Source organism: Rana temporaria, chromosome 12, assembly GCF_905171775.1.
Source record: "Rana temporaria chromosome 12, aRanTem1.1, whole genome shotgun sequence".
Taxonomy (NCBI): domain Eukaryota; kingdom Metazoa; phylum Chordata; class Amphibia; order Anura; family Ranidae; genus Rana; species Rana temporaria.
In genome coordinates, this window is record NC_053500.1 from 1,655,675 (window position 1) to 1,674,401 (window position 18,727).

At 48.6% G+C, this 18,727-nt stretch overlaps 1 protein-coding gene across 1 annotated transcript in view; it reads right to left on the minus strand.

Moving 5' to 3' along the window:
• CEP112 (centrosomal protein 112) overlaps positions 1-18,727 on the minus strand; it is a 148,861-nt gene that overhangs the window by 79,237 nt on the left and 50,897 nt on the right. Inside the window, exon 10 of the mRNA XM_040331451.1 lies at positions 12,637-12,819. Within this exon, the coding sequence (XP_040187385.1) occupies positions 12,637-12,819 (183 nt within the window). The remainder of the gene's footprint in view (positions 1-12,636; positions 12,820-18,727) is intronic.

The following is an 18,727-nucleotide window of genomic DNA, read 5'->3' on the forward strand; positions in this document are numbered from 1 at the left end:
CTGTACACGGCGCCTGGGCACAGCAGACGACTTTGTACCACTCGCTCCTGCACGCTCCCGATGCTCGTGGAACTCTGCAAGGGGCGGATATAATGCGCTCCAGCTCGCCCCTGATGCAGACGCGCGTGCCCGGCGGGCGCGATCACCGCCGGGCACCCGCAATCATTCGTTACAGAGCAGGGCAGCTCTGATATGAGGAAGCAAAGCTCTGGACCACCTGTTAGGGTGCGGATCAGAACCAGCAACCTCTGTAGTATCTGGCTATAGCTCTTCTCGCTGTGCCACCTGAGATGCTGGACAGATCCCTATCTGATCTCTTAAAGCGGGGGTTCACCCCAAAAAAAATGTTAACATTACATTCAGCCGAGCTTTGATAATGACATTAGGCTGTTTTTTTTTTATTTCCTTGCCGTACATACCGTAATTTCACCGCGGCTTCCGGGTATGTAATCTGCGGGACTGGGCGTTCCTAATTGATTGACAGGCTTCCGACACGAGTTGCCGAAAGAAGCTTAACGTCGGTGCGCAGGCGCCGTATAGAGCCGACTCGCAGTCCGGCTTCTTTCGGCAACTCGTGACGCGCTGTATGCGCCGTTCAGAAGCATGTCAATCAATTAGGAACGCCCAGTCCCGCAGATTACATACCCGGAAGCCGCGGTGAAATTACGGTATGTACGGCAAGGAAATAAAAAAAAAACAGCCTAATATCATTCTCAAAGCTCGGCTGAATGTAGTGTTTGCCAGATTGTTGTGCTCTCCTCCAGGTAAAATGTTGCTTGTCACTCCTGCTACCATCTGTATCTTCACTACCACTCATCACTGACCTTTGGCTTGTTCCTCAACTACGCTTCTGCTTGTTCCCAACCTGCTACCACTTGTTACTGACCTTTGGCTTGGTTGTTACCTACTCTTCTGCTTGATCCCTACCTGCTCCATCTGCTACTGGACCCCAAGCTTGTTCCCCTCCTGGTGAAGCGATGCCGAGGACGGCCACCTGGCCCCACCATCAGGAGCTCTGGTGAAAACTGGTTAGTGCTAAGACCCTGCGCCTCAGTTGAGCCTGCGCCATCCGCCAGAGTGACCTGCTTGTATACCTATTCTGCTGGTCGCTGAGAGCCTCTCTACCGCCATAGCTACAGGTCTCCGAGCCTGACCCCTGACCACAACACCTTTACATAGAGACACAGTGCAGAGCAAAGAATGGCAAGTCAGTAATAATGAAAAGATCAGCAAAACTAGTGACCAGCGCCGGGACAAGGTCAACTAGAGGCCAAGGCGAACATGCCAAACTGCGCCCGATTTCCCCCCCTGCCCCCAAGATCTACGAGCATTATGTGTAAGCAAAAATCCCCCCACAAAAACACTGAGCACTAATCTGTATGCTTACCCCCCCTGCATAAATCCCGCCTCCTCCCAGTACTTATCCGCCCCCCTGCTGAAATCCTCCTTCTCACCCCTCAAATCCTGCCAGCCCAAATGCCCTCCCCCAAAAACAAATAAAAAATCACCGCTCCTAACACAAATGGTTTTGCACAGGAGCAGTCCCGACCCTCCTCTTCTCGTGTCCTTTGCCGCTGTCCTGCCGAGACTTGTCCCCTGGTGGATTTTGTCCGCTCTGTCCTGCGCAGGCGCAGCGGACCTCCGGAAATTGCTGAAGACCAACACAGCTCTGAATCGCCTGGACACGGCGCATGCGCAATGAGCACAATATTGAGCCTCACGATGCTCGCTCCACTCTGCAAGGGGGGCGGGTGTATTACAATTATATCGTGTAAGGGGTGGATGCCACAAACTCCCCCATCAACAGTGCAAAACTTGCCCTTCTTTTCATACACCCCCCCCCCTTGCAGAGTGTCACAATGCCCTGTTCATTGCGCAGGCACGGTCTACAGCTCATGCACAGCTCTTCATGTTTGGTAATTTTTGGAGCTATAGCGCTGCGCAGTCCAAGGCGGGCATTATTAGGGGGACAAATACTCGGCAGAACACCAGCGCTCCTGGCCCCTCCCTTCCCCCACAGCAGCTTGCTATGGGGGGCACACGGGCTGAACCGCCGCTCTGTGTGTCCTTTCAGACAACGGAGCAACCGCTCGGCCTTGCCCGCCCCCTCTCTCTAGTCATTGGCTCACTGCCAATGGCTCCTGCTGCTGTCTCAGCCAATGAGGAAAGAGCGTCCCCGGAGAGCGGAGGCTCTTGTGAAACATGGCAGGATCGAAAAGGGGCTCAGGTAAGAATTAGGGGGGGCTGCTGCAAACAGAAGGCTTTTTATCTTAATTGATAGAATGGACATTCTGCCTTTACAATAACTAAGTACGGGATTCTCAGCACTGGATGGAGAGTAGTACGGCTCCCATCCACGTATAGCATTTGTGTATTTGGCCGCTTGCCTGGAGTTCATCTTTTACGATGTTTGGTTATTTCCGCCATCGCCCGTCCTTGGATAATCTCCCCGCTAAACGAGGGTAAAATCGTTCGCTAATTTCTGCAAAACTCTACAAAGTTTTCTGACTTGTGAAATTCCATTTTTCGAGCAATTAGGATGCAATGACCTCCCAATTACCGCCGGGGCCTCATTTACTGGGGGTTTGAGGCCGATTCACCATCTCGGCAGCCTCGTGGATCCTTCTTTGATTCCGCTGGAAAACGGGCAACGGAGTGAACCGCCTTTTTTTATCATTTAATAGCGGGTCTCGTTTAATAGGTAAAAGCGGGAATAATTAATCAGCTAATGCCGGTCTTCAGGACCAAAGGAGGATTGCAGACAGATACTCATTAGTGAAGTTACAGCCAAAAAATATACACCACCATCTACGGAGAGAGAGCAAGAGAGAGAGAGAGAGAGAGAGAGAGAGAGAGAGAGAGCGCGAGCGGCTTTTATCCGGAATATTCTGAAGGTGGGAGGTGGAAACCAGAATAGAAAAAACTCAGAATTTTCTTCTTTTACAGAAATCCTCGGCATGTAAGAGATATAATAAGGACCTGAACGCCGTCTACACCCGACCAGAGCTTCATCCTTTGCTTACACTCATTACCTCCAATCCAGGTCACCGCAATCCCCATTATCCTTCTACCAGTTCTCTATTATTAACCACTTGAGGACCGAGCCTCTTTTTCAGATTTGGTGTTTACAAGTTAAAAACTTTTTTTTTTTTGCTAGAAAATTACTTGGAACCCCCAAACATTATACATGTTTTTCCGAACACACTAGAGAATAAAATGGCGGTCATTGCAATACTTTATGTTACACCGTATTTGCGCAGAAGTCTTACAAGCACAGTTGGGGCGGAGACAAGACCAGTCATCCTGCATAAGGGTATATGAGCTGTGGGAGGGGCACAGCAGGCTCCACCCCCTAAAGGTTATCTGCAGAAAACTAAAGTTGGGGGCGAGACAAGGCCAGTCACCCTGTGTTCCGTCAGATTAGGCGACCCGTCAAGTCTTGTAACGGAAGAGATGTTCCGTCACGGACATCTTGGTACACCCCACCGCAGTAAGGATACAGTGAAAGGGCAGCAAGCGGACATCTTGGTACACCCCGCACTCAGCCGCAGTAAGGATACAGTCTTAAAGGGGTTGTAAAGGTAAAAAAAAAAAAATCCCTAAATAGCTTCCTTTACCATAGTGCAGTCCTCCTTCACTTACCTCATCCTTCCATTTTGCTTTTAATTGTCCTTATTTCTTCTGAGAAATCCTTACTGCGGCTGAGTGCGGGGTGTACCAAGATGTCCGCTTGCTGCCTTTTCACTGTATCCTTACTGCAGCTGTGTGCGGGGTGTACCAAGATGTCCTCTTGTTGCTTTTCACTGTATCCTTACTGCGGCTGAGTGCGGGGTGTACCAAGATGTCCGCTTGCTGCTTTTTCACTGTATCCTTACTGCAGCTGAGTGCGGGGTGTACCAAGATGTCCTCTTGTTGCTTTTCACTGTATCCTTACTGCGGCTGTGTGTGGGGTGTACCAAGATGTCCTCTTGTTGCTTTTCACTGTATCCTTACTGCAGCTGTGTGTGGGGTGTACCAAGATGTCCGCTTGCTGCCTTTTCACTGTATTACTGCAGCTGAGTGTGGGGTGTACCAAGATGTCCTCTTGTTGCCTTTTTACTGTATCCTTACTGCGGCTGAGTGCGGGGTGTACCAAGATGTCCGCTTGCTCCATTTTCACTGTGTCCTTACTGTGGCTGAGTGCGGGGTGTACCAAGATGTCCGCTTGCTGCCTTTTTACTGTGTCCTTACTGCGGCTGAGTGCGGGGTGTACCAAGATGTCCGCTTGCTGCCTTTTCACTGTATCCTTACTGCGGCTGAGTGCGGGGTGTACCAAGATGTCCGCTTGCTGCCTTTTCACTGTATGCTTACTGCGGCTGAGTGCAAGGTGTACCAAGATGTCTGCTTGCTGCCTTTTTTTACTGTGTCCTTACTGCGGCTGAGTGCGGGGTGTACCAAGACGCTTGCTGCCTTTTTACTGTATCCTTACTGCGGCTGAGTGCGGGGTGTACCAAGTTGTCCACTTGCTGCCTTTTCACTGTATCCTTACTGCGGCTGAGTGCGGGGTGTTCCAAGAGGTCCGCTTGCTGCCTTTTCACTGTATCCTTACTGCGGCTGAGTGTGGGGTGTTCCAAGAGGTCCGCTTGCTGCCTTTTCACTGTATCCTTACTCCCGCTGAGTGCGGGGTGTACCAAGATGTCCGCTTGCTGCCCTTTTACTGTATCCTTACTGCCGCTGAGTGCGGGGTGTTCCAATTTGTCCGCTTGCTGCCTTTTCACTGTATCCTTACTGCCGCTGAGTGCGGGGTGTACCAAGTTGTCCGCTTGCTGCCTTTTCACTGTATCCTTACTGCAGCTGAGTGCGGGGTGTACCAAGATGTCCTCTTGCTGCCTTTTCACTGTATGCTTACTGCGGCTGAGTGCGGGGTGTACCAAGATGTCCTCTTGCTGCCTTTTCACTGTATGCTTACTGCGGCTGAGTGCGGGGTGTACCAAGATGTCCGCTTGCTGCCTCTTCACTGTATCCTAACTGCGGCTGAGTGCGGGGTGTACCAAGATGTACGCTTGCTGCCTTTTCACTGTATCCTTACTGCAGCTGAGTGCGGGGTGTACCAAGATGTCCGCTTGCTGCCTTTACACTGTATCCTTACTGCGGCTGAGTGCGGGGTGTACCAAGATGTCCTCTTGCTGCCTTTTCACTGTATGCTTACTGCGGCTGAGTGCGGGGTGTACCAAGATGTCTGCTTGCTGCATTTTTACTGTCTCCTTACTGCGGCTGTGTGCGGTTTGTACCAAGATGTCCGCTTGCTGCCTTTTCACTGTATCCTTACTGCAGCTGAGTGCGGGGTGTTCCAAGATGTCCGCTTGCTGCCTTTTCACTGTATCCTTACTGCAGCTGAGTGCGGGGTGTTCCAAGATGTCCGCTTGCTGCCTTTTCACTGTATCCTTACTGCAGCTGAGTGCGGGGTGTACCAAGATGTCCGCTTGCTGCCTTTTCACTGTATCCTTACTGCAGCTGAGTGCGGGGTGTACCAAGATGTCCGCTTGCTGCCTTTACACTGTATCCTTACTGCGGCTGAGTGCGGTTTGTACCAAGATGTCCGCTTGCTGCATTTTTACTGTCTCCTTACTGCGGCTGTGTGCGGTTTGTACCAAGATGTCCGCTTGCTGCCTTTTCACTGTATCCTTACTGCGGCTTATTGCGGGGTGTACCTAGATGTCCGCTTGCTGCCTTTTCACTGTATCCTTACTGCGGCTGAGTGCGGGGTGTACCAAGATGTCCTCTTGCTGCCTTTTCACTGTATGCTTACTGCGGCTGAGTGCGGGGTGTACCAAGATGTCCGCTTGCTGCCTCTTCACTGTATCCTTACTGCCGCTGAGTGCGGGGTGTTCCAATTTGTCCGCTTGCTGCCTTTTCACTGTATCCTTACTGCCGCTGAGTGCGGGGTGTACCAAGATGTCCGCTTGCTGCCTTTTCACTGTATCTTTATTGCGGCTGAGTGCGGGGTGTTCCAAGATGTCCGCTTGCTGCCTTTTCACTGTATCCTTACTGCGGCTGAGTGCGGGGTGTACCAAGATGTCCGCTTGCTGCCTTTTCACTGTATCCTTACTGCGGCTGAGTGCGGGGTGTACCAAGATGTCCGCTTGCAGCCTTTTCACTGTATCCTTACTGCGGCTGAGTGTGGGGTGTACCAAGAAGTCCACTTGCTACCTTTTCACTATATCCTTACTGCGGCTGAGTGCGGGGTGTACCAAGATATCCGCTTGCAGCCTTTTCACTGTATCCTTACTGCGGCTGTTTGCATGAAGCAAGGTACCATGGGATATGTAGTCCTTAGAAAATGAAAGTAAATCAAAGAAATTAACAAAGGAGGGGCTGCAAGCATGCATTATTCCAGGAAGTTGTGAAAAGAGAAGGCCAGCAAAAAGGCAATAGTGGGTTGTCAAAAAATAATCTATAGTTTGTATTGCTATTATAATGCTGATGTTATTGAATTAAAGTGCATGCCGTGAGAAAAGATCTTAACGATATTTAACCAAAACCATAACCTTGTCTCCTGCCAGTAAGCTGATAGCAATAAGTGAAAAAGCAGCAACATAACATCGTGTCCATGTGTGAAAATATTGGTGAAGAACCCAGAGAAGAACGTGGTATCATTTAAAATCTCGAGCATCATAAGACCTAAAAAGAGTGTATTTAGAAGACGAATGTTTCTTGACAAAGTGTGAGATATATAGTTCCATAAAGTAATATTGGCAGAAGGTTCTTCAGACACTTCTAGAGCTTCCACAGTGACCACAAAGAGATAATTATAGAAAATTCCCGACAGAGACGACACACGTTCAATAGTTTGGGTGAAGATAAACTTGAAGAAAGTTCTTCAGAGACTGGAATGTCTTTGGGTCCAGTGAACTTAGCCAATAAAAGGTTTATCACTACAACGGTTCTGTGTATCTTTCTTCACTGGACCAATGCAGAACCATTGTAGCGAGTCCTTTTATTGGCTAACTTGACTGGATCCAAAGACTTTCCTGTCTCTGAAGAACTTTCTTCAAGCCTATTCTCACCAAAACTATTAAATGTGTGCCGTCTCTGTCATGATTTTGATATAATTATCTCTTTGTGGTCTTTTAAGAACTTTCTACATATTTCTGTTCACTTGACCTTTTTGAGGAAACCTTCTGTGTATCTTTCGTCACTGGACCAATGCAGAAAGTTCTTCAAAAAGGTCAAGTGAACAGAAATACATAGAAAGTTCTTAAAAGACCACGAGATAATTATATGAAATTCCTGACAGAGACGGCACACATTCAATAGTTTTGGTGAGAATAGGCTTGAAGAAAGTTCTTCAGAGACTGGAAAGTCTTTGGATCCAGTGAAGTTAGCCAATAAAAAGACTCACTACAATGGTTCTGCATTGGTCCAGTGACGAAAGATACACAGAAAGTTCTTCAAAATGGTCAAGTGAACAGAATTATGTAGAATGTTCTTAAAAGACCACAAAGAGATAATGATATCAAATTCCCGACAGAGATGGCACACATTCAATAATTTTGGTGAAGATATACTTCATGAAAGTTCTTCAGAGACTGGAAAGTCTTTGGGTCCAGTGAAGTTAGCCAATAAAAGGACTCACTACAAAGGTTCTGTGTATCTTTCGTCACTGGACCAATGCAGAACCGTTGTAGTGCGTCCTTTTATTGGCTAACTTGACTGGATCCAAAGACTTTCCAGTCTCTGAAGAACTTTCTTCAAGTACATCCTCACCAAAACTATTAAATGTGTGCTGTCACTGGACCAATGCAGAAAGTTTTTCAAAAAGGTCAAGTGAACAGAAATACGTAGAAAGTTCTTAAAAGACCACAAAGAGATAATTATATCAAATTCCCGACAGAGATGGCACACATTCAATAGTTTGGGTGAAGATATACTTGAAGAAAGTTCTTCAGAGACTGGAAAGTCTTTGGGTCCAGTGAAGTTAGCCAATAAAAGGTTTATCACTACAACGGTTCTGCATTGGCTAAGTGATGAAAAATACACAGAAAGTTCTTCAAAATGGTCAAGTGAACAGAAATACGTAGAAAGTTCTTAAAAGATTAGACAGTCTTTAGTTGCCACCGAAGAAAGAAAGTTTCTAAAAGATGAAGGTCTATATGTCTAGAGTTGCAAATGATTTGAATATTCTTGATGGAGTTCCATTGATGGAGGTCCATTTTGAAGATAATAGCAGAAGGGTTTTAGGAGACCGTTGGGTTGGCATGTACAGTGTGGAGAGTAACCCAAGGTTCTTAGGAGACGGGAAGATTTATAAGTCCATTATAGATGTACAACAAAGGTTCTTGAGGTGCTGGAAGGCCACTAGCGTAGACTTAATAATTCTTGATAGACTTTAGGGTCAACAGAAGAATACCGAAGGACTGTTATGTGATGTTCATAAGATTCAATAAAGTTTCCTGAAAAATCTTTGATCCAACTGGTAGATTATAGATAATAATGGAGGATTTGTAGAGATTGTTGGAATTCTAGGACGAGTGAAGAGGTACTAATAAAAGTTTTCTGGATGACTAGCAGGCCTGAAGGTCCACTGCAGGCATGGTAACAGAACATTCCCGTTTGAGTGTTTGGGCCTGTAAACAGGTTACTGAAAGATTTTATTTTCTCATAAGGCTCACAAAAGGATATATACCTTATAGTAGTAAAGGAATATTCTTAGTAACACACATCAGGAACTGAAGTCCCATGCATAACTGGATGTACTTATTTTGGTTGAACTGGATGGACTTGTCTTCTTTAAACCAGACTAACTATGTAACTATATCTTAGATCTACATATCGTACACTAGACTGGTCTATAGGCCAGGGGTCTCCAGACTTTCTAAACAAAATGTCAGTTTACTACCCTTTAGACCATGGTTGCTCAACTTGTGGCCCTCCAGCTGTTGTGGAACTACAAGCCCCATGAGCCATTGCAAGGCTGACAGTTGCAAGCATGACTCCCAAAGGAGGAATAGCGCCTCGTCATTGGTGTCAGTGGAGGGAAAAGTGCCTCATCATTGGTATCAGTGGAGGAATAGCGCCTCATCAATGCTGACAGTGGAGGAATAGCGCCTCGTCATTTGTGTCAGTGGAGGAATAGTGCCTCGTCATTGGTGTCAGTGGAGAAATAGGGCCTCGTCATTGGTGTCAGTGGAGAAATAGGGCCTCGTCATTGGTGTCAGTGGAGGGAAAAGTGCCTCATCATTGGTATCAGTGGAGGAATAGCACCTCATCATTGGTGTCAGTGGAGAAATAGTGCCTCGTCATTGGTGTCAGTGGAGAAATAGTGCCTCATCATTGGTGTCAGTGGAGAAATAGTGCCTCATCATTGGTGTCAGTGGAGAAATAGGGCCTCGTCATTGGTGTCAGTGGGAGGAATCATACCTCATAAGTGGGAGAACTAGTGTTCCAAAAGCCACATGAAGGCGAGCAAATTTGGCCAATGGGTTGCAGTTTGGAGACAACTGCTATAGACCAAATGGGACTATAAAATACATTTTCTGCTCTTAAAAAATCATAAATAACCAGACCAGAGTTACTAATAAACCCCAAACCATCATAAATATAACAAAGGCACCCATCCCAAACATACTGTACACATAACCAAGATCATCCAAATCTATAAAAATTGTTACGATTTCCAGCCAATTCATGAAAATTGGACACAATTACTCAAGACTTTTGTAAAGTTGGTGGAAGAACCAAGTCTATAAAATTTACAAATGACCTAATTAAAAATCATGTAAAATAAACTACAAGTATAAAATATGTCAAAAGAACTACCAAATAAGACAACGATACCCAATGAAGATTATTGAAGCCCATCCATGGCTGGTAACGCCTCAGAGGTGACACCCAAATCTTTCATCTCACGTTTGGACTTACAATCCACCCAGTTATGATCGGCTGCCAGAAAACGTATTTTAAAATATTGACCAATACAAAAAACTGCCAAACTCGGTCTTCACTGAACGTAATGTTTTTCCCCCCAGAGTGAGTCTTCATTTCTACTAAAATCCATTGAAAATGTGGTAACCTCATTTACGGCCTCCTGTATGCGCGACATGTTCTATTGTTCAGGACCGTTCTCAGAAATCAATAAAGTCAGGTATTAAAGAAGAAAAAAAATACTGACCAAAATATAATCCACGCTACAATACATGAGAATATACAGCTTTAGTCCCCAATGTTTTACACCATGGCATAAATTCTAATTATGGTACTGCCATTGGCCTTGGCAGCTTTACAAGAAGACTTTACATGGAAGGCATGACATCTAATTTTGGTTCTACCATTGGCCTTGGCCTTGGAATCTTTACAAGACGACTTTACATGGAAGACATGAAATCAAATTTTGGTTCTACCATTGGCCTTGACCTTGGAAGCTTTACAAGAAGACTTTACATGGAAGGCATGACATCCAATTTTGGTTCTACCATTGGCCTTGGCCTTGGAAGCTTTACAAGAAGACTTTACATGGAAGGCATGACATCTAATTTTGGTTCTACCATTGGCCTTGGCCTTGGAAGCTTTACAAGAAGACTTTACATGGAAGGCATGAAATCTAATTTTGGTTCTACCATTTGCCTTGGCCTTGGAAGCTTTACAAGAAGACTTTACATGGAAGGCATGACATCCAATTTTGGTTCTACCATTGGCCTTGGCCTTGGAAGCTTTACAAGAAGACTTAGAAGACTTTACATGGAAGGCATGACATCTAATTTTGGTTCTACCATTGGCCTTGGCCTTGGAAGCTTTACAAGAAGACTTTACATGGAAGGCATGAAATCTAATTTTGGTTCTGCCATTGGCCTTGGCTTTTGAAGCTTTACAAGAAGACTTTACATGGAAGGCATGAAATCAAATTTTGGTTCTACCATTGGCCTTGGCCTTGGAAGCTTTACAAGAAGACTTTACATGGAAGGCATGAAACCTAATTTTGGTTCTGCCATTGGCCTTGGCTTTTGAAGCTTTACAAGAAGACTTTACATGGAAGGCAGGAAATCTAATTTTTGTTCTGCCATTGGCCTTGGAAGCTTTACAAGACGACTTTACATAGAAGGCATGAAATCTAATTTTGGTTCTGCCATTGGCCTTGGCTTTTGAAGCTTTACAAGAAGACTTTACATGGAAGGCAGGAAATCTAATTTTTGTTCTGCCATTGGCCTTGGAAGCTTTACAAGACGACTTTACATGGAAGGCATGAAATCTAATTTTGGTTCTGCCATTGGCCTTGGAAGCTTTACATGGAAGGCATAAAATCTAATCTTGGTTCTACCGTTGGCCTTGGCCTTGGAAGCTTTACATGCAAGGCATGAAATCTAATCTTAGTTCTACCGTTGGCCTTGGCCTTTGAAGCATTACAAGTAGACTTTACATGGAAGAGCCATCTTGTATCTAGCTCCAGCACCATTTTGTCCTTCATTCACCTTGGCAAGCTTCAATCACGTTACGTATCAAAATTTCTAAATTTCAGCTTTATGACTTCCTAAACGTTAGGGACCTGGCTGTTCTCTAAACCTTTCTGTTGCAGAAGCCAGTCCACATTACAACACACAGGTATCACCAACGTGCCAAGAAAATGAATGGCAGACCTCACCACTTACTAACGGGAATGTGTTTTCAGATATCTAACCCATATATATAGTATCAATAAAACATATAGAGGATTGTCTATCAGACTTGACATTAAACAGAAAATCCAAGAAAATCTCATTACTAACGATTTATAAAAGCACGGCCATATGGTAACCGGGCGACCGGTGCAGACGCAGCAGGAGACGGGCAACGAGAAAGCCGCACACATCACCATTTACAGGCAGAAATCTCTATTGGCGGATTTGCCCGGGCCTTGTTGAGAAGGTCTGTCTGTGTGTGTTTGGAAGATAACATGGGGAGATATTTGGAGGGATTTTTTGGAAGAGAAAATGGATATTGTCCTCGCTGACAGTGTGTGTTTGGTCTGCGCATCTGAAGCATCAAATGAGACCACAGTTGGGGGTTATTCTGCAGACTGGCTTCCAACAGGGAGCGCACAGATGGATGCTGGGAGGGTAGCGGAGCAGGTGTGCTGCTTTTCGATATGGTCTATCGTATCATTTGAATGGGCGGCAGGTTGCGATAGATGTTCGGTTCGGGAGATGATGGAGACCCGGCGCTGGGCGTCCATGGAGGTTCCTCTACCCCTCTGACTACCAGCAGGTAAAGCTGGAATGTGAAGAAGTATCACAACTGAAACTGATGGCAGGGCCGGTAAGGCAGATGGTTTATTGAGCTTTGTATTAAACCCCCCCCCCACCCCCTGAGCAACACTAAGCCAATCTACTGGGGAAGAAAGGCAGGCCGAATATCAAGGCACCATGCGAGGCTTAATCCAGCTACCTGTGGTGTCGCACACAGCACGGGGGCGACTAGATAAACGTTGGCTGAGGAAGACGGCTTAAACGTCACCAAGTGCAAGTGGCTGCTTATCAGGGATGCTGCCAATTAAAACAAAATAATTGGGGTAACTAATATTTAACCTGAGCCCAGATGGGGGGGTGAAAGCCATGGCATTAATCTCCTGCCGAAGAGCAAGCGCCGGAGCCAGCGGGCACGCCACCGCGTTGCATTCGGGGTTACCTTTGCGTCTCTGTCTCTCCACGCCTGCATCTTCTTCTCGTGCTCGGAGACGGTATTCTGGAGCTGCCCGTCCAGCCGATCGATCTCCTGCTCGTGGTCCTTCATGATACCCTCCTTCTCGGCACTGTGCTGCTGGAAGAGGTAAGTCTTCTCCTGTTCATGCTCAAGCTTCAGTTCCACAATCTGATTGGACAATGGAATGTACAGTGCGTTACTGGAATATCCCTTGTCACCATGACAACACATGCAGACACCCCCCCCCCCCCCAGTTTCTGCCCCCACCCACCTTATTCCAGACACCACCTTGTGGCACGACTTTCGAAAAAAAATAATAGCACATGTATGACACACACACATGGGAGGAGGTCATCAAAACTCATGGAGAAACGTCCTACGTCACCCACACACACAACTCAAAGCCGTCTGGGTTTTCCTTCCCACCCCCGAACCCGCAAAGAGAACAGAAACAACGCAGGAACTCCCAAAACTAGGCGACGGACCCCAAATTTTCACCCCATATAGAGAAAATTGAGTACTGTCCCTGATGCACCCCATATAGAGAAAATTGAGTACTGTCCGTGATGCACCCCATACAGAGAAAATTGAGTACTGTCCGTGATGCACCCCATATAGAGAAAATTGAGTACTGTCCGTGATGCACCCCATATAGAGAAAATTGAGCACTGTCCGTGATGCACCCCATATAGAAATATTGCCGTGACACGGCCGAGACGACAAATGGTTAACGCTCCCGGTTTAGTCGTGAAATCGGCCCTTGAGGGTTTTAAAATGGGTAAATTCACGGTTTGGTAATCTGTCCGGTGGCAGAATAATGAGTGCAAGTCTTCGGGATATAAAGTACAGTTGTCATTTTTTTTTTTTTATCTTCAAAAGATAATTAAGAAAAGAAAAAGGCCTATTATGTCCTTGTCAGCCACTGTATAGTGCCACGGGGAGGGGAGAACGTGTTCCTAGCGGGGGGCACCTGCTGCACCACAGCTTCTGAGAAAGCCTTCTATTCTCAGGATCTTTTCCCAGTCGCCCGTCACGCTGGATGCTGTGACCTCCGCCGGTCGCAGCTTCTCCCAGCTGGGGGGGGCGAGATGAAGGCCCAGACTGCTTTCTCTTTGATATTAATCCTCCCAGACTGGCGATAAAGGCACCCTACCTGGCCTGTTCTGTACAAGCATCCAGGCGGCCTTTGAAGTGGAGTCTGCAGGAAGCCGGCCTCCCCGCCATCCGCAGGCCTCACAGCTGCTGCTCCCAGTCACTAGCGTTTCTCTTCAGTTTTGGTGGATTTTATGAAAAGATGAAGAGGAAAAAAAAAAAAAAGGAAGGCGGCCGATTATCAACACCATATCTCTTCTCAACGTCCAGCGTGAGAATCCGAAACGACTCTTCCAAAGTTGATCCTGTTTGTGAGACCAGAAAGCCTCCCGGACCGTACGGCACGCAGCTGCCTCTCGTCCCCCTTTTTCCTGCAGGTGTCGATGCGGCTGAGATTGGGGGGGACAGAGGGATAGGGACCCGATTCCACAAGGTTTGCTATGGGGGCCGCGCGCCGCATCAGTCTGAATTCAAACGTTTTAAGGGGGTAAAAAAAAAAAAAAAAGAGGCGTATACACCGGGGGAATGATATGGAAATGATACCGGCGCCGCGATTTACTATTCGCTATGTCTTGTGTTATGTTGATAGGGGGGGTGGGGGGTGAACGAGGGGGACAGGTGGCTCCTTATAGCATCACTTTATATATCAGCGACCATAAATATTCTACTAACCCTGTGAATATCTACAACGCTTACATCACAATCTCCTGACGGGGCTCAGCCACAAGGTACGTACAGGACAGACCCCTCCATGAAATCACGAGAGACACCCAGATATAAATGATGTGCTGTATATGATACAATGTGGTGAAGGGTTCAACGTGGAGACGTCGTACAGTCAGAGTTTTTTCTATCTCTTAGGGACTCTACTGGTAAGATCCCATATAGAGTTCCCGGGTCTGTACACCCGCTGTGCCCCATTATGAGGGGTTCCCACCATCCCTGTGCTGAGTTCCTGGGTCTGTACACCCGCTGTGCCCATTATGAGGGGTTCCCACCATCCCTGTGCTGAGTTCCTGGGTCTGTACACCCGCTGTGCCCCATTATGAGGGGTTCCCACCATCCCTGTGCTGAGTTCCCGGGTCTGTAAACCCGCTGTGCCCATTACGAGGGGTTCCCACCATACCTGTGCTGAGTTCCCGGGTCTGTACACCCGCTGTGCCCACTATGAGGGGTTCCCACCACCCTTGGACGGAGTTCCCGGGTCTGTACACCCGCTGTGCCCATTATGAGGGGTTCCCACCATCCCTTGGACTGAGTTCCCGGGTCTGTACACCCGCTGTGCCCATTATGAGGGGTTCCCACCATCCCTGTGCTGAGTTCCCGGGTCTGTACACACGCTGTGCCCATTATGAGGGGTTCCCACCATCCCTTGGACTGAGTTCCCGGGTCTGTACACCCGCTGTGCCCATTATGAGGAGTTCCCACCATCCCTGTGCTGAGTTCCCGGGTCTGTACACCCGCTGTGCCCATTATGAGGGGTTCCCACCATCCCTGTGCTGAGTTCCCGGGTCTGTACACCCGCTGTGCCCATTATGAGGGGTTCCCACCATCCCTGTGCCGAGTTCCCGGGTCTGTACACACGCTGTGCCCATTATGAGGAGTTCCCACTATCCCTGTGCTGAGTTCCCGGGTCTGTACACCCGCTGTGCCCCATTATGAGGGGTTCCCACCATCCCTGTGCTGAGTTCCCGGGTCTGTACACCCGCTGTGCCCCATTATGAGGGGTTCCCACCATCCCTGTGCTAAGTTCCCGGGTCTGTACACCCGCTGTGCCCATTATGAGGAGTTCCCACCATCCCTGTGCTGAGTTCCCGGGTCTGTACACCCGCTGTGCCCCATTATGAGGGGTTCCCACCATCCCTGTGCTGAGTTCCCGGGTCTGTACACCCGCTGTGCCCCATTATGAGGAGTTCCCACCATCCCTGTGCTGAGTTCCCGGGTCTGTATACCCGCTGTGCCCATTATGAGGGGTTCCCACCACCCTTGGACGGAGTTCCCGGGTCTGTACACCCGCTGTGCCCCATTATGAGGGGTTCCCACCATCCCTTGGACTGAGTTCCCGGGTCTGTACACCCGCTGTGCCCATTATGAGGGGTTCCCACCATCCCTGTGCTGAGTTCCCGGGTCTGTACACCCGCTGTGCCCATTATGAGGAGTTCCCACCATACCTGTGCTGAGTTCCCGGGTCTGTACACCCGCTGTGCCCATTATGAGGGGTTCCCACCATCCCTGTGCTGAGTTCCCGGGTCTGTACACCCGCTGTGCCCCATTATGAGGGGTTCCCACCATCCCTGTGCCGAGTTCCCGGGTCTTTTTCTACCCGCTGTACCCATTATGAGGGGTTCCCACCATCCCTGTGCCGAGTTCCCGGGTCTTTTTCTACCCGCTGTGCCCATTATGAGAGGTTCCCACCATCCCTGTGCTGAGTTCCCGGGTCTGTACACCCGCTGTGCCCATTATGAGGGGTTCCCACCATCCCTGTGCTGAGTTCCTGGGTCTGTACACCCGCTGTGCCCATTATGAGGGGTTCCCACCATCCCTGTGCTGAGTTCCCGGGTCTGTACACCCGCTGTGCCCCATTATGAGGAGTTCCCACCATCCCTGTGCTGAGTTCCTGGGTCTGTACACCCGCTGTGCCCATTATGAGGGGTTCCCACCATCCCTGTGCTGAGTTCCCGGGTCTGTACACCCCCTGTGCCCATTATCCCTGCTGTATTTTTATTAATTACAGAGAATGCAACAAGAGGAGCTACACCACCCAAGGTGATCAGGAGAAGAATCAGGAACTATGGAAGCAAAATCATAAGGTGGCCAACCTGTTGACTCCTCCCATTAGACTCCACCTATAACTCATCTAAGCTGGGTGGAATGGCTCCTTATAAATGATCTGTTAAAAAGACAGATATCATTTTAAAACCAGAAACTGCTGAAACAATGAAATTACGGCAGTGTATTCTCAGCTCCTCCCACCCCCCAATCCCCCCCCCCCCCCCCACGGAGAGGACATTACTAGAGCAGAATAGGGGAACCAATCATTGAATCGTGGCAACTTGTTCTGTCTCTCCATGGTGGGAAGTGGGGGAAGTCTCTCAATGGTGGGAAGTGGGGGAAGTCTCTCCATGGTGGGAAGTGGGGGAAGTCTCTCCATGGTGGGAAGTGGGGGAAGTCTCTCCATGGTGGGAAGTGGGGGAAGTCTCTCCATGGTGGGAAGTGGGGGAAGTCTCTCCATGGTGGGAAGTGGGGGAAGTCTCTCCATGGTGGGAAGTGGGGGAAGTCTCTCCATGGTGGGAAGTGGGGGAAGTCTCTCCATGGTGGGAAGTGGAGGAAGTCTCTCAATGGTGGGAAGTCTCTTCATGGTGCCAAGTAGGGGAATTCTCTATATGGTGGGAAGTCGGGGAAGTCTCTCCATGGTGGGAAGTCTCTCCATGGTGGGAAGTCTCTCCATGGTGGGAAGTCTCTCCATGGTGGGAAGTGGGGGAAGTCTCTCAATGGTGGGAAGTCTCTTCATGGTGCCAAATAGGGGTATTCTCTCTATGGTGGGAAGTGGGGGTATTCTCTCTATGGTGGGAAGTGGGGGTATTTTCTCTATGGTGGGAAGTGGGGGTATTCTCTCTATGGTGGGAAGTGGGGGAAGTCTCTCCATGGTGGGAAGTGGGGGAAGTCTCTCCATGGTGGGAAGTGGGGGAAGTCTCTCTATGGTGGGAAGTGGGGGAAGTCTCTCCATGGTGGGAAGTGGGGGAAGTCTCTCCATGGTGGGAAGTGGGGGAAGTCTCTCCATGGTGGGAAGTGGAGGAAGTCTCTCAATGGTGGGAAGTCTCTTCATGGTGCCAAGTAGGGGAATTCTCTATATGGTGGGAAGTCGGGGAAGTCTCTCCATGGTGGGAAGTGGAGGAAGTCTCTCAATGGTGGGAAGTCTCTTCATGGTGCCAAGTAGGGGAATTCTCTATATGGTGGGAAGTCGGGGAAGTCTCTCCATGGTGGGAAGTCTCTCCATGGTGGGAAGTCTCTCCATGGTGGGAAGTGGGGAAAGTCTCTGCATGGTGGGAAGTGGGGGAAGTCTCTGCATGGTGGGAAGTGGGGGAAGTCTCTCCATGGTGGGACGTGGGGAAAGTCTCTGCATGGTGGGAAGTGGGGGAAGTCTCTCCATGGTGGGAAGTGGGGGAATTCTCTCCATGGTGGGAAGTGGGGAAAGTCTCTCCATGGTGGGAAGTGGGGAAAGTCTCTCCATGGTGGGAAGTCTCTTCATGGTGGGAAGTGGAGGAAGTCTCTCAATGGTGGGAAGTCTCTTCATGGTGCTGAGTAGGGGAATTCTCTCTATGGTGGGAAGTGGGGGAAGTCTCTCCATGGTGCCAAGTAGGGGAAGTCTCTCCATGGTGGGAAGTGGGGAAAGTCTCTCTATGGTGGGAAGTGGGGGAAGTCTCTCCATGGTGGGGGAAGTCTCTCCATGGTGGGAAGAGGGAGAAGGTGCGGGATTCATTTTGCCAGTTTTTTTCTAACTTGCTTTGCTTTTTTACAGATCACATTGACATCACAACTTTCCTCATCTGCGGGAAACACGGGCAACGTTTAGGACAATCTGCAGCCAAAGGAAAGGCCTGGCCCGGAAGCAGAGGGCAGACTGTAGGACGAGGATGTGGTGTGTAGAGCTCGGCTATGGACCTGCACACAGCGTTAACATTGTTCCCGCATTTGGAGGAGACTTTACGGCCTCAGCTGGGGTTATACAAACAAAACCACTGCAGAAGATTTATAAAAGGACAACAGGCCGCTGGCTGTGCGGAGCTGTGTGGTCCGGTGACACCACGCTGTGCGCGAGACACGGTTTTTGTAACCGCTCGCTTTAAAAAAAGAGAAAAACAAATGACATCAGAAGATTCCCAAATGCACTGAAGTCGAGGAGGAGACTTGAGGACAGGAAGAGTCATCACCGTGTTCCAATATGGAGGCCGGCACAGCCTTTACATGAGTTCTGTCTGCAGAG